Source organism: Rhodnius prolixus, unplaced genomic scaffold (genome assembly GCF_049639745.1).
Source record: "Rhodnius prolixus isolate KJV_2025 unplaced genomic scaffold, Rpr scaffold_12, whole genome shotgun sequence".
Taxonomy (NCBI): domain Eukaryota; kingdom Metazoa; phylum Arthropoda; class Insecta; order Hemiptera; family Reduviidae; genus Rhodnius; species Rhodnius prolixus.
The window spans coordinates 12,516,805-12,533,021 of record NW_027411635.1 but is presented as its reverse complement, the minus strand read 5'-3'; the positions used below and the strand labels follow the sequence as shown (position 1 = coordinate 12,533,021).

Below are 16,217 nucleotides of genomic sequence, written 5' to 3'. Positions count from 1 at the left end.
ACTTAACTAAAATAGATTTGGAGAATTCAGTAAGCTGTACTTACTGCGGAGCAAATGGAAGCTTAGAGCATTATAATTAGAGAATACCCAAAGTACGATGCGGTAAAAGTTCCTTTATAGAATTAGACCTTGGATTCTATTTAATGTTTAAACGAGAAATTTACAGTAAAGTATGTTTTGCTAGTCGCCTCCGTCCATGACACCTAATTTGGTAGTTGGACGCAAAGCCTGAAAAAATAGGTATTACTTTACTTTTTATTTAGTTGCTAAGCTAGAGATGGTAACTCCTGGCCGTTGTGACCATTCCTTGCACTTTGTAAATGTATGTAAACACTATCAAATTAAAAATATGAAGTCACCAGAATTGTATTTTATTATTTTTAAAGGGCAAGCTTTTCAAAAAAAAAAAAAAAAAAAAAAAACCTTGCAAATTAATTGTTCATTATCCCTTCCCATATCAGCCGCATTTACGTATCACTATTTCGCCCTAACCAATTTCGTTTTCTAACTTGTTGGTAAAGATTACTTAAGAAATTATTAAACGTTTTAGAAGAGATGGGACATCCCTGATTTATTCTAGAGTATAAGCAGACGTAATTATATACCAGGGATAACGCATGAGATCGGAGAGAGCCACACTTGTTTTTATACGTATATCTTACAAAGTACACTTATAAAATATGTTTAAGGTAAAGCAAATGCAATCTAATTATTTACAAATTCAAATAATATAAATAAAATAACAAAAAAAAAAAAATGAAGTAATATTTAAGGTTATTGCATGTCAAATGTTGGAAACAAGTTGTATAATTAGTTAAAAGCTGTTCGAAGTAATTCTCAGAAATGTGATTGGTCAAATTATAAAGTTCGAAGTAATTCTCAGAAATGTGATTGGTCAAATTATAAAGTTCGAAGTTATTCCCAGAATTGTGATTGGTCAAATTATAAAATTCGAAATAATTCTCAGAAATGTGATTGGTCGAATTATAAAGTTCGAAGTAATTCTCAGAAATGTGGTGATTCGTCGAATTATCAAGTTCTGAAGTCATTCTCAGAAATGGTGATTCGTCGTAATACGATATCAAGTTCTGAAATGATTCTCTGAGATGATGTGTGATTGGTCAATTAAGAACATTATTTTATCTTTACGAACTTCATTGTAGAAATACCAAGATTCACAACTTGTACCCTAATAACTCTCAACTCCCCAACCGCTTTTTTCTGCTAAAATTACATTCAGAAATTGGGAAATTCATCTTAAATAATAATATTTACAAATAAATGAGTTCACAAAATATGCAAATGCAGACTTCAAATTTTGCAGAATAGACCCATAAATTTGCAAAGAATTCAATTAATAATAATTCTGCTCACTTTCAGCGCAGGTCTAGTATTGTTAATAGACCAATGATGGCGCCATCAATAAATTCGTGCCGATTTATTTAAAAATAAACCGCCAAATATTTAACCTAGATATTAGAAAAAAATCATTAAATACTATATAAAATATTGTTACAAAATAACCACAATACGAAATCTGTACAGCAAATTATTAATTTATCAAGATTCAGTAAAACAAGTTCTGGTAAAATGAATGAATCTCGAATGTGAGTGAGCCGAACTCGATCCAATGTGATTCTCAGAGCCGGAAATTTGTCCACCATATTGTTACATTACTAAGTAGATTCCACTACTTTATAATTAAATTTCAATATGTCAGAAACAGACTATTAAATGATGTAAATAACTGACAGTTTACGAAGTTGATACTTTAAATGAGGTTCTTTATTAAATTTGAATTTTAAACGAGATAAAGTGGTGGGGGCTTTATTCAATTTGAATTTTAAATGTGGTTAGTCAGGTCACAGAAGATATACTTGAAAAAGAGATAGAGGATGTCGATTATTTTATAACTTAATTCCTAATTTGGGTCGAAATTAAGAAATCATGAGACACAGTGTAATTTTTTTGTTTTTCGAACTGTCGAACTGATTTTGTTAATAGTCTTTATGTTTTATGAAGAATTTATTTTCAATCGTAAAATTTATATTGTTTGTAAATAATTTTTTAATCCCCCCCTATTTATCACACTAATTTTTTAAGAAATATAGTTTTAAATAAACGTTTTCTAAATTTATATGGTGTAAACAGTTCAAGAAATTTAAAGAGAATCGATTGTTTGAATTTTATAACTTCACCTACGTGAAGGGCGAATGTGCAAATAATTGTTTCAAGATAATATGAATTTCTGAAATACAAAAAAAACTTTTGCAAGCAGAAAACCTTCTAAAACTATTCAAAATTAAAGCAAAAATTAATGAAAAAAAAAGATCTCTGGATTTTATATTTTACAAACTAAAAGGAAGACAAAAACAAAAACAAACATTAAATTCCCTCAGGGTTTGTTTTGTAAAATCCCTTCCGCGAATCCATTCATTTCAAGAACAGAATGTCTATAAAGGAAATAAATCATTTCCAGGCAAATAAACATTTCTAAGAAACACTGGAATTGCTCAGAATTAGATAAATTTCCTGTTCTTGCAAATTTCTTTTAATAATAGAAAATTCAATTCTATTTTTGTCTAAATTAATTAAAAGAGATTACGGCAAGAGAGAATTAATTTCTGCGAGTTTTCAGTCGCCCAGTATCATTTATTTAATTATTAATTGTTTACTTTTTTGTATTTAAGCTTTTGTTTATTGGGTTACTTAATTAATTTATGATTTTTAAAGTTAAATAGAAGCTAGTAATTAATAAAACATTAAAAAGCAGAAACCTTTAAAACTAATCAAAATTAAAGCAAAAATTAATAAAAACAAACATTAAATTCCCTCAGGGCAATTTTAACAATTTTTTTTTGTTTTTGTTTTCTATAAAAGTTATAATTCCCAAATTATCTTGAAAATTAAGGGCATACCATCATTTATAGCATCATTTTTTTTTAGAGATTAGTTTTTGAGAAAAACGATGCCAAAAATGGCATTTTCAAAAATTATCATTTTTTTTTTGGAAACAACGTAGCGCCTAAACGCGTGTACCGATTTCAATGAATGAGGTGTCGTTCGATTCGGATTTTCATGTAGATGTGCATTTTAAGGGACTTGATTTTGTACATAATACGGAAAAGGAGTTAGTTCTATTTATGTAATTATAATCAGATATCAATTACTTTTTTTGTGCACAATTTCTGACGGTTTTAAGTGAAATTTTTTTAAAAGTAATTTTTATATTAATTCCAAATTTTCTTTCTTACATCATCAAATGTTTACTTATTGGTACATTAGGAAAAAATTGTGTTTTCAAGTCATTAATTTTAATGATTCACTATCTTTACACGATTGAATAAGTTATTTTGTGGGGGATTCGGTCTATATTTTGGATCTTATTCAATATTTCGTGCTTTGAACTATGATTGGCTTGTTACTCCTTTTACATGGCCGTGCAGTAAGTGGTAGGGGTATCTATCTCATCACTCATTTCAGGCATTCCCGCAGAGCTCCTCTGTAAGTAGTTGTGTAACACTGCTACCAACTGTTTTATAGAAATAAAAAAAAAAAACTAGTTTACTAGTTCAAATACATTTTTTTTTCGATAACTCGCTTTTTTTAATTTATGTCCTTCAGTTTATATGTAGTAAAACAGAAAAAGTATTCCCAATATAATTTCACTAGCTAACAATAAAAGACCATGACTATTACGAGGTGTGGCTATTAAATAACGAGTCTGTTGCAGTAAAATATTTTACTTTAAATTTAAACGTATTTAGTTATTATCACCTTCAATATACACCACTCCCCTATCCCTACAACGCTCCATGCGAATTTACCATTGTTCGAAACAGTGCTGGAAGTCTTTTTCTGTCAGCTCCTGCATGACGGGTGCCGCTCTTTCTTTCACAGCTTCAACCGACTGAAATCGCGTTCCTTTTAATGCAGATTTGACTTTTGGGGAACAGATAAAAGTCATATGGGGGATCAGGTCAGGCGAATAAAGCGGATGGCCTAAAACTGGGATGATGTACTTGGCTAGAAACGTCTTGATTAGACAATGCAGTGTGAGCCGGCGCGTTTGTCTTGATGGAGAACCCGTGACTTGTTCTTCCAACAAATCGGGTCGTTTTTTTTTTTCTTACTCTTTCTCCGGAGTTGAGCAAGCACCTCACCGGTAGGACGTGGAAGGGCGACCCAGGCGGTCATATCTCCGACATCTTCTCGGCCATCTTGGAAACGCTTGAATCACTCAAAAACTTGCGCACTAGATAAACATTCATCGCCATAAACTTCTTTTCATAAAAGATAAGTTTCAGTAGCGGTTTCACCAAGTTTCACGTGAAATTTCACGACAATTCATTGCTCTACTACATGTGTAGTATCATGTTTTCGGCAAAACGAAACTAACACCTCTTACTACAAACACGTGAGACGCTGCAATCGAAAGAGAAGGCTTTACGCTGCACAGCTGTCCGGTCGTTAGGATTTGGCGCTGCATAGTTCTTCTGTAGCAGCATCAGTCTCGTTATTTAATAGACACACCTCGTAGTTCTGTGTTGGCCGTCTGTTAATGACCGAATTTAATGAGATTCATGATTTATTATCCCTGGCAATTGGCGATTTCAAATCGTTGAAAGAAGACCACGTTATAGTTTTAAAAGAAGACAACTATAAGCTTCAAAATGAAACTGAAAGCACTAAGAGGAGCAGAGTTATGCGAACTAAACAATTCGGATTTGATACGTTTGGATGCGGGCTCTCCTCGTCTAAATTTTTAAATTCTAAAAGGTCTAAACTATTCTTCAGGAACTGATCTATAAAATAGAATTTTGGTTTTTAATTTTAGGGAATTTAAGTAACTATTCACTTTCTATTGTGACAAGATACCTGTTATAGGATAAATAAGAAAATTAAAAATTACAGGTTACAGGTTTCCTATTTATTCAGATCTTCCTGCAAATGTAACTTTACGCCGTTCTTAATTACTATTTGTTAGAACTCCTGAGGATTAATAGTAAGCTGGAAGTTACTGTTTTTGGCAGACCGTGATAATAAATTTGATTGGGCTTATCCTAGTGGTTTGAAATTTGGCGACGATGGTGGCGGAGTACCCAAAATTAATGATCTATTTGGTTTTCTGCTTCCAAAGGAAGACCTATTTTCATGAGTAAAATAGTCTTAAGTTTAAATTCATCCAGGTTTTTTATTTCTAAAATTGCTTAAAAATGTTATGATGTTTTTAGATTGTATCACAGAATTGTTTTGTTCCAGGCACTTCGTGGGCTTTGTTGGGTTCCGATAGTTCAGGTTTCTATCTAAGTTCCGGTAGAGCTCTAAGGTTGGTTTGTTTTTTACGGTTTTCGGACTGACCTACCTAATTTTTTTTATTATTCTGCCAAAAAATGAATCAAAGAATTGGATCCGTTCGCAGAAATGCAGCTTAAAACGTCACATATTTTTATACAAACTAAATTGATTCAAAACTTATGACGATAAAACATGGGCAACGATTGGGAATTATGAATTTATGATTAAGCAAAACGTTTTGATGGACAAAATGCAGTGAAATCAAATGTTTAGTTACTTTGGATTGTACTCAAGTATGATGAAATCACTGAATCGTTACGTTAATTTATCAACTATGTACAAAAAAAAAGTGTAAAAAACATATAAATCTGATACAAATATAAAAAATAAATAATATATAAAAAATTACATACCTTGCCGTAGACTGGTGGTTTTCTGTAACGGCCGAAACCTCTGCCAGCAGACCTCGGCCTTGCGCCATATTCTTCCCAAACATTAAATGCGAACGGATCACGATAGGTTGGTATTTCGTTTGTTACCTCGGCAGCTCGCGATTGGCGTTTTGAAAAACGCCACATTGCTCTTAATTCTTCGCAGGATGGTTCTTTTGAATAGGTGCCAATACTTTGTGTACTGGCCGCGTTAGCAACATTACCTGGGCCCGATACATATTCAGAGCTCTTCGGCCGATAGTCCTTCGCTCGAGGTAAAGCGGATGAATAGATAAGGAAGCACATACATATTAGGCACGTGTTTAAAGGCCGGGACCTCATGTTTTTTTGTTTTTTTTTGTTTTCTAAAAAATAAACCACCAAAAGAAAAAAAAAAGAAAAGAAGTTTAAATCTTTACACATCAAGTTTAACACAATAACATCAAGTTAACACAATAAGTTGGTATTTAACCAAGTTTGCAATTAAAGAAATAATTGCCATTAAAAAAATAATTTATTGTAATTAAAAAATAATTAATTGCAATTTAAAAATAGTCTTGATCAAAAGGTGACAAAACTAAGTCATTTACAGAAATTAAAAATGTTGGTACACTACTTCATAAAATATGGCAGAACAAAAAGGGTGGCCAACGAGCAGTTTGGAACAAATTATTTACAGGCAACATTTTGTGACGAGAAGTTTGAAATTAAAAAATAATTAATTGCAATTTAAAAATAGTCTTGATCAAAAGGTGAGAAAACTAAGTCATTTACAGAAATTAAAAATGTTGGTACACTACTTCATAAAATATGGCAGAACAAAAAGGGTGGCCAACGAGCAGTTTGGAACAAATTATTTACAGGCAACATTTTGTGACGAGAAGTTTGAAATTAAAAAATAATTAATTGCAATTTAAAAATAGTCTTGATCAAAAGGTGAGAAAACTAAGTCATTTACAGAAATTAAAAATGTTGGTACACTACTTCATAAAATATGGCAGAACAAAAAGGGTGGCCAACGAGCAGTTTGGAACAAATTATTTACAGGCAACATTTTGTGACGAGAAGTTTGAAATTAAAAAATAATTAATTGCAATTTAAAAATAGTCTTGATCAAAAGGTGACAAAACTAAGTCATTTACAGAAATTAAAAATGTTGGTACACTACTTCATAAAATATGGCAGAACAAAAAGGGTGGCCAACGAGCAGTTTGGAACAAATTATTTACAGGCAACATTTTGTGACGAGAAGTTTGAAATTAAAAAATAATTAATTGCAATTTAAAAATAGTCTTGATCAAAAGGTGACAAAACTAAGTCATTTACAGAAATTAAAAATGTTGGTACACTACTTCATAAAATATGGCAGAACAAAAAGGGTGGCCAACGAGCAGTTTGGAACAAATTATTTACAGGCAACATTTTATGACGAGAAGTTTGAAATTAAAAAATAATTAATTGCAATTTAAAAATAGTCTTGATCAAAAGGTGACAAAACTAAGTCATTTACAGAAATTAAAAATGTTGGTACACTACTTCATAAAATATGGCAGAACAAAAAGGGTGGCCAACGAGCAGTTTGGAACAAATTATTTACAGGCAACATTTTGTGACGAGAAGTTTGAAATTAAAAAATAAAAAATTAAAACTAATGAAAGTTAGAACTTGGACACAAGAAATAATTCTTATTTCTCGCAGACTATCCATTATGCAACATAAATTACATTTATCGTTAACAAAAAATTAGTAATGTTGGTACACTGTTTCATAAAACTATTACGACTGTGTTAAGGTAAGAAACAAGCGAGGAGAACACATATATATATACTTCAATTGTGCCAATGTTATGAAGATATAAGAATGGCATTGACATATATAATTTGGATCAATAGGTTTGCGGTACGGTTCCTGCAGACACTTGGAGGAGCACACTTTAGCTGTGATACAACAATGTCTTTGTGTTGTCAAAGTTTTTTTAACAGAAATATACACCAGATATTTCACTATATCTAGATAATTTAATCAAATCTTGCAAATAATGCAATAAATTCTTTGTTTTCCAATCATAATCTCTGTTACATTTTATCCAAACTATAATTTAAATCAGCCTGAGATAACAGATTTCTTATTTTTTATTATCTCTCTATAGTTAATTCATCATTTCAAAACGTTTTGGCTAATTCTCATGCCAACATTAGTCCAAATTTGACGAAGAAGAAGTATCCAAATCAACGTTATTATTTGAGAATAGTAAAAGTAAGGAAAATTACAATTACAACCTTTTTTGGCTCGCGTACCACTTGGTAATACATCATGCTAAATTGTACCACTTCGTAAAAATGATTATATTTCATGAAATTTGTTATTCCGAGTACATTATTTTATTATTATTATCTTTATTTGTATAGAGATACAATCTATCTGTTACAAAGGAGTTCAAGTTCATGTTCACTTTATAAACTTCGTAAAGTGTAAGATCTTAGTTTTAAAACTTTTTTAAATAATTAAAAATTGCGTACATATTTTTCTCTCTTCAAAATTATTAATTAATTTACAAAGTTCTTCTTTAGGATTATTATATTTGTGCCCAAATCTTCTAAATTAATTTCTTTTAAGCATTCAACTACCTGTAAGTACCAATTAAATTTAATGTTGCTTGGATAGAGCTTACTCTATTACAATCCAGTCTCTTTAAGCAGATTTTTGAACATAGTTATCATTTAAGTTCTGTCACATGATAATTCTATTAAATTTTCTTTATCTTTTATCGATAATGATGTAGCTTTTCCTAAATTTTCTTTATAGTAGGGCTTTTGAAATGCAGTTATCATTTGTGTTTTCGGGTTTTGGAAAATACTCCATGAAAGACAATTTTAATCCTGTTAAGTGTGATATTATATTTTCTCGTATATCTTGAGACAGACCAACCTTATTACTTGTACATATTAACAACTTTACTGTATAATAATACGTTTCTACGGTATTTATATGATTAAATTTTTTTTTAATTTTTAATGTCCGCCATTATAGATTATTTTTCGCGTACCACCACAGGTTGGGAAACGCTGCGTTTAAAGTATTGGATTCCCACGCGGAGATACCGGGTTCGAATCCAGCTGCTGACCCCTTAGATTTTCTCTTTCTAGGTGCTTCTTACAGCTAACTATCGCGGTGATAGACAGTGTTGTCTGTAAAGAGAGAACACTGTCCGGAGGCTGGCCATTGCACTGGTAAAAGCTCCTGGCGCCAATAACCTCACGATATTTGACGCGCCTTAAATCATAAAATTAATAAATAAAAATAATAATAATAAAAATTAAATCAAACTAGATTCTTGTTTGCAATCATTTTTAAATTGCAGGCCCAGTCTTTAAAATTCTTTAAAAACATCTCTTGATTTAAAAAAAACTGATATTTTTTTAAAATATTTTGCTTTTTTGTCCATTTTTTCCCCCTACAGGACAATTTTAATGATATTACAAACTTTACATTAACAAATTTTGCAATAAATATTATTGACGCGATTGTAATAATGCCTTGTGAAAAATATTAAGACTTTGACAGACATTTCCGTGACAGGTTCTTTTTTGAAGTATGAAAAGTATATTTTTACATAAATTGACTACCCTCCTAATTTAATAATGAGGGAGAATACACGTTCAAAAAGTAAAAATATAATTTTATGCTCTATTTGAAATTTAAGCATTAATCTCAAGCTATAATAAATAATCATGCAAATATTATTAAAAGTAATGGAAAACGTATAAAATTACTCTCTGTTCTGTACAAATTCTACATGAAAGAAATAAGCAAGTCAATTTTTTTTTCAAAATCGTAAAAAATTAAAAGAAAAAGCAAAAAACATTCAGTAAAATGGATGAAAGAGTTTATCCAATGGAATATTGGGTACTCGAACGGGTTCCCTAAAAATATTACGTTTTTCTTTTTTGAAAGCAACGACTTTTTCTTCCTTTTCTGAGAATACTTTTCTTCAGAGGAAAATAATACAAACTCTCATTTACAGGAAAATCTATCTAGAAGAAAAATATAAAGAAAACTTGGTGGTCGCACTGAGATTACCACGCCTGGCAAACAGCAACATCTGGCTGGCCCTATCATCAGATAACCATTTTATATCGATGATCAAAATTTAGGAGCATTGGGATGGCGAATTCAACAATATCTGGAGGAAGTCAAAGGTGTTCCAAAATTTCTCAGCTACAAAATGTAAAGGAAGTGTAGTGGCTTGGTATGCATCACGGCTCGCTTAACCAGTTACGCGTGTTTGTCGTGTATACACGTCAAACCAAATCTCTGTTACGGTGCGGTGCGTTCGGACATGTATACTCGTTGTGACTTGTGAAAAATATAAAATTGCCATTAACTATAAAAACTCTAAATTTCAATAAAATACAATAAGAATATTATTTCTCTTCACTACCTCCAGCAATGTTAGACTGAGAATCTTTATTTGGTGGGATGTTTCCTTTATCTTACCAATAGAACTGCCAAGTATTTATACGGAGAAGGGTGGAGGGAGTCAGCCAAATGATAAGTGGTTGGTACATGTTTGGTCTCCGCATTAGAGATTCAGGAATTAGGCACACAAATAGAAGCTCTCAACCCTTGTGCAATGCCCGTTTTTACCTTAGATAGAGGTTCAGGACCTCAGTACGAGCATGATTTCATTTTGCACAGAGAATTCAAAGTTCTTTTCTACCTTGTAAAAGCTCTTGCGTCCTGAGTTAACTAGGAGCAATGCATAACGTGAAGCGGTGCAAGATTTTTTGAAAGAGCACAGAATGCTCTGGTAATCTCGAAGCCTCCAGAGATTGCAGTGACTATTACAACGTTGTAAACTTTTGGTTGTTTTGCCCTGCGTTCAACGTGTATACACGTCACTGTCTGATTTTAATTTCGCACACTGTGGGTGGGTTTTTAAAACTAAATTTTACGCTTAACTGGTTAAAGTTGAATTATGGAATATGTTGTACTTTTTAGCATCTTTGAAAAAAATTGGTTCAATTAATTTGTGGAAAGCCAGTAATTATAATGACGTAAATAAAAATATATAATGTACTTAAGGACTATAAATTACTCTTATTGAATGTTTATATTAGTAAAGTCTATAACTGTAACTTATATAAGTTTCATAAGATTTGTCAATAATATCAGTGGTAATAACAATTACTTTAAGGCTAAATTTCAAATTTGGATTCGTAAAGATTTTCGCTCAGTTTCGTCTAATTAATAAAAATGGCCGCTCTAAAACATACAAAGATATTGTATTACCACCAAGATATTTCTCTTCACTACCTCCAGCAATGTTAGACTGAGAATCTTCACTGATATACATATATCGTTCCAAAGGCCTTAAGGCAGAGCATATTTTGAATAGTTTTCACATGGAAATTGTGTAATTTCGCCACCGAGACTCAAGGAATGTAGTAATGCTTTTGTCTCTAAGCAATTACAAAGTTAAGGAACAAACTACCCATCCATTTTAGTGTCCTATTCTTGCCCGATAGTGTCGAAAATCAGTTTTTGGGGATAGATTCCACACATTTGATTTCTCCCTCAATCTAGTCACTAAAACTCCCAACTGCTTTTTATTTATTTTATTATATTATAACTTTTTGTCCTTAAAACATCTCATTTAATACAAACCAAACCCCAGCGGCATACGATTTTTCATGCCCGTATTAAGTTTATTTTGAGTTCTACTCATAAAAAGATCCTTAAATTAACTTAATTGTTCTTATTAGTAAAGTAATCGCCTATTTTTTCAGGCAGGGCTTAACGTCCAACTATCAAATTAGGTGTCGTGGATGGAGGCGACTAGTAAACATACTTAACTGTAAATTTCTTTTTATTAACCATTAAATAAAATCCAAGGCCTAAAGACAGGGAATCGAACCCAGTACCACAATACATATTAGCTTCGCAGGTCTCGCCTCTAACCGCTCGGCTACCGTAGCGACTCCAATTGTTCTTATTATTACTACTGTATAATAGATAGAATGTGATGAAAATAGGTTAAAATCTTTAGAATACAAAAATGGTGGGTGTCAACCATTTTGTTTTTAACAAAAGGCCCAGAACATTAAATTGATATCAACAGATCTTTTCGGATTAATTATACAACGAACTTCCGCCTACAATATTTATAAAAAATGAGCGACGCCTACGCCATATTGAAAAATATATAATAAAGGTTTTAATCCAACTTTAATTTCATATTAAAAACTACCAAAAGCTAGTCTATAACGAATGAATGAATACGATAGCCATAATAATGGCGACGACATAATACAACCAGAAAATGCGGGGGTTGACATTCCATAAATACCTAATTCTAAAAACTTGAATAATATACTTTTACACTGTGTGATATTTAATATCCGCCCATTTGTAATCCCACCAAAGAGGAAAGTATACAATGAATTTATGATGGTCGTCCCGTCTGCCATTGCACCCTATTTATAGCCTTAGTGTTAAGGGGTAAAAAGGATATCAAGTTTCACAGAAATCCAAAAATACCACTCTAGTGCTAGGAAAAGTAAATCTTCCTTTGACAAGGATTTTCTCTGTATATCACTAAATAATGAGCTTGTATAGAAGCTGCTGAGAAATGATAAAAGGAAAATTCAAAAACCAGCAGCTGGTTTCGAACTCGGGATTTCCGCATTGAAATGCAGAATTCGCTAACCAAGTCAGTTAATTCGTTCTCTAAACTATTAAAATTATTAAATTAAACATTTCTCTTCCATTGCTAGCAAAATGAAGTACTGAAATTGCAAAATTGTAGCTAAAATAGTAAACCATGCATACAGGTGACATTTACATTACGAAGACAGACCTGCCCTCCACTAACTATTAAACAATACTGACCTACCAACTTCCACACAGGTTCGTTATCTAGGGCTCTACCTAGACAGCCGTCTAACCTGGGAACCCTCATACAAGACTTAAAAGGACAAGAACTGAACAGACATTACGGACTACTAAAGGAGACTCCTTGGACCGAAATCCTCCATGAACGTACAAAACAAACTTACACTTTACAAAACACAATTACGACCAATATGGGGACATATGGAGCAGAATTGTGGGGCTCCGCTAAAACCGTCCAACATCCAACCTATCCAATCTTTCCAGTCTAAAGCCCCTCCGCCGAATCGTTAACACACCATTCTATGTGTCTCCAACCGCACCCTCCATCATGATCTCAATATTCCTGTATGTAAATGAAGTTAATCCACACCCCGATTCCTGAAATTTCCACAGCAAATTCTCTGTGATCACCCCAAATCCTCAGATTCAATCACTATCCACATCGTTCCATCCTTACAATCCTCCACGTCGCTTAAAAACGGCGTTGGCCATGTGATCTCATTGCCTCCTAAACCCCAATAAGTTCCTAGAGACTTCTCAGCGCTGGCTGGTTTCTCTCATCCTGTCATCCTGGTTGTGGTACTGAGCCAGCTCAGTGGCACAATCGAATGTTTATTAGTATTTCACTTTTGCTAAATGTATATTTTTGTACAATTGCAAATAAATACAAAAAAAAAAAGAAAGTAAACAATTTCAAGTAAAGTAATGCCTATTTTTTTTAGGTAGGCTTTATGTCCAGTCCAACTTACCAAATTAGGTGTCGTGGACGAAGGCGACTAGCAAACACACTTAGCTTTAATTTGCTCATATTAACAATGAAATAAAATACAAGGCCTAGACACCGGGAATCTAACCCAGTACCACAAATATAAACGTCAAATTTTAAAATCAAATTGAAAAAGTACACCCAACTCTTGTTTAACACGATTTTCTAATAACACGGTTCACCAATAAGAAAAAATACACTTTTTTACACGGATTTTTGGTTCTAGCACGAATCCCGGGCCAAAAATGTGTTAATCCTAATTTGACAAATGTGTGTTAGTGACTTGATCTTGACTTCACATGGACTTCTTGGCTCTGTTTACTTTGTATTCCGGAGCTAACGGGGGAATACCCGAATTGTATTATCACTTTTTTCTTTATCTCGTTGTACTACAACTTGGAACACATCATTTCGTTATTAAGTAACTGTTAAAGTGTTTAGTACATCACATATACTGACGTAACTACTGATGATGATAGCATTTATGATCCAATTCGTAATAAACGTGCACGCTTGTTATCAAGTAGCGATGAATAGTCCCGAAATTGATTTTTATTCCTAATTTCAATTTAAATTTACTTATGGACTGAATTTTCACTAATTTTATTTTAAATTGAATTGTTTTTGTTTTATAATTATATGTAATATGGATTTAATTATTACTTTTTTTTTACGGTTTTTTGGGGAAACAACTAGAGTTTTTTCATTTTACACGATTTTTTTAAAGTTGTGGAACATATTCCCAAATTTACCATATGTCGCTTGTATTCTTTTACACGATTTGTTATTACTTTTTTTGCACGGTTTTCTAAGGAACGTGTAAAAAAGAGTTTAGAGTATATTAAAATATTGTATATTTAATATACAGGGTGACCCAAGTTATATGCTCCACCCACTTTTTTTTTTAACGGCGGGAAATTTCGAAAAAATAAAAAACACGTATTTAATCATTTTTAGTCTAGTTTATTTTCAGTGATTGGCCCATTTTTTTAAACCCCTGTATCTCGAGATACAGCATCCAACTTTTGTTTTTCAAATGGAACGTTATATTTTTTGTTGCATATTTTTGTATTATTTGATCTCCTAAAAACAACAAAAAAAAATTTTTTGAAATCGGTTAGGTTTTTCAAAAGTTATGGGTATTTAAAATATGAAAAACAAATTTCAGTTTACTGTCAAAATTACGTTATTTTTTTTTAAAGAATCTATTCAAACTGGGCACAATCAACGGATAGGCAAGCCAAAACTCTGGACTCCCATGCTTTGCTTGTAGCAGCACTTATGGTGGCGAAGTCAAGATCTAGGCAGGCTAGAGTTATTTGACGTTCAGGTTGATTTTTCTACAAACGTTTGGTGTGGAGTTTTAGGAAATCAACCAATCGGCCCATACTTCTACAGGGAGAACTTAACTGGTGCAAGGTATCTAACTTTTTTTAAGAGACATTTTGCCAGTTCCGCTTGAAGATGTTCATCTACAACGTCGGATAGATGGTTGCCCGGCGAGAGTGGTTCGAGGTTAGCTGGGCAGAAATTTCCTTAAAAGTGCGTAAGGAATCATTGCCCCATCCAATGGCCATCTCGATCTCCGGACTTGACCCAAGTGGACTATATTTTGTGGGGATACCTAAAAAATAAAGTGTAAAGTATCCTTAATCCCGTGGCTTCAGTCGATGATCTGAAACGTCGAATTACTCTAGCCTGCCTAGATCTTGACTTCGCTACCATAAGTGCTGCTACAAGCAAAGCGTGGGAGTCCAGAGTTTTGGCTTGCCTATCCGTTGATTGTGCCCAGTTTGAACAGATTCTTTAAAAAAAATAACGTAATTTTGATAGTAAACTGAAATTTGTTTTTCATATTTTAAATTACCATAACTTTTGAAAAACCTAACCGATTTCAAAAACAATTTTTTTGTTGTTTTTAGGAGCTCAAATACTACAAAAATATGCAACAAAAAATGTAACGTTCCATTTGAAAAACAAAAGTTGGATGCTGTATCTCGAGATACAGGGGTTTAAAAAAATGGGTCAATCACTGAAAATAAACTAGACTAAAAATGATTAAATACGTGTTTTTTATTTTTTCGAAATTTCCCGCCGTTTAAAAAAAAAGTGGGTGGAGCATATAACTTTGGTCACCCTGTATATTAAACTGTAAATTAGTGAGGACCTCGCTGACTATGCGCATAAGCTACAAAATTGACGTTTCAAATACTCAGAAAACGAAAACAAAAACGTGATTTAAAAGTAAATCTTAAAGTAAATTAAAGAATTAAATTTTTTACTCAAAATATCGGTCCTCTTGTTTCATTTCATTCAGGTGTTAAGCCTAAGTCTAATTCAATGAAACGGGACATTTATTCGGGACTGAAACGTGAGACAACTTCATTTCTAAGACAATTTCCGCCCAAGTCATTTACTTGATTTCTCCACCCTTTACTAGCATAGAGCGGGTGTTGGTCTAATGGTCAAGAAACGTGGCTTTGTAAGTGGGAAATCCTGAGTTCGAATCCCGCGTATGACTACTTTTTTTCTGTTAGAAAAAAATTTGTTTATAGTTAAGTATGAGCTTCCGTCCCCGTCCACGATACCTAATTGGTTATAGTTACACGTTAAGCCTCGCCTGAATGAAATAGGCGATTACTTTACACTAGTAAGCGAGTAAAAAGTATTGCGAATGTGTCAAAATATGCGATTTTCAGCTTTCGTTTAAAATAAATGTTTTGAAAACACAGTGAATGCGAGAAAGAAGTTTTTAGTGGATAGAAATAGAGAGCTCTTTCGGTCTGCAAGGTCTTCTTTCTTGGCAGTCACTGCAGCTCCTGAAAAGC

At 32.7% G+C, this 16,217-nt stretch overlaps 1 protein-coding gene across 1 annotated transcript in view; it reads right to left on the bottom strand.

The window, feature by feature from the left end:
• Positions 1-16,217, bottom strand: part of LOC141461742 (uncharacterized) — a 129,704-nt gene that overhangs the window by 96,290 nt on the left and 17,197 nt on the right. The window contains exon 2 of the mRNA XM_074143036.1: positions 5,712-6,094. Coding sequence (XP_073999137.1) covers positions 5,712-6,071 — 360 coding nt within the window. The 5' untranslated portion in view covers positions 6,072-6,094. The remainder of the gene's footprint in view (positions 1-5,711; positions 6,095-16,217) is intronic.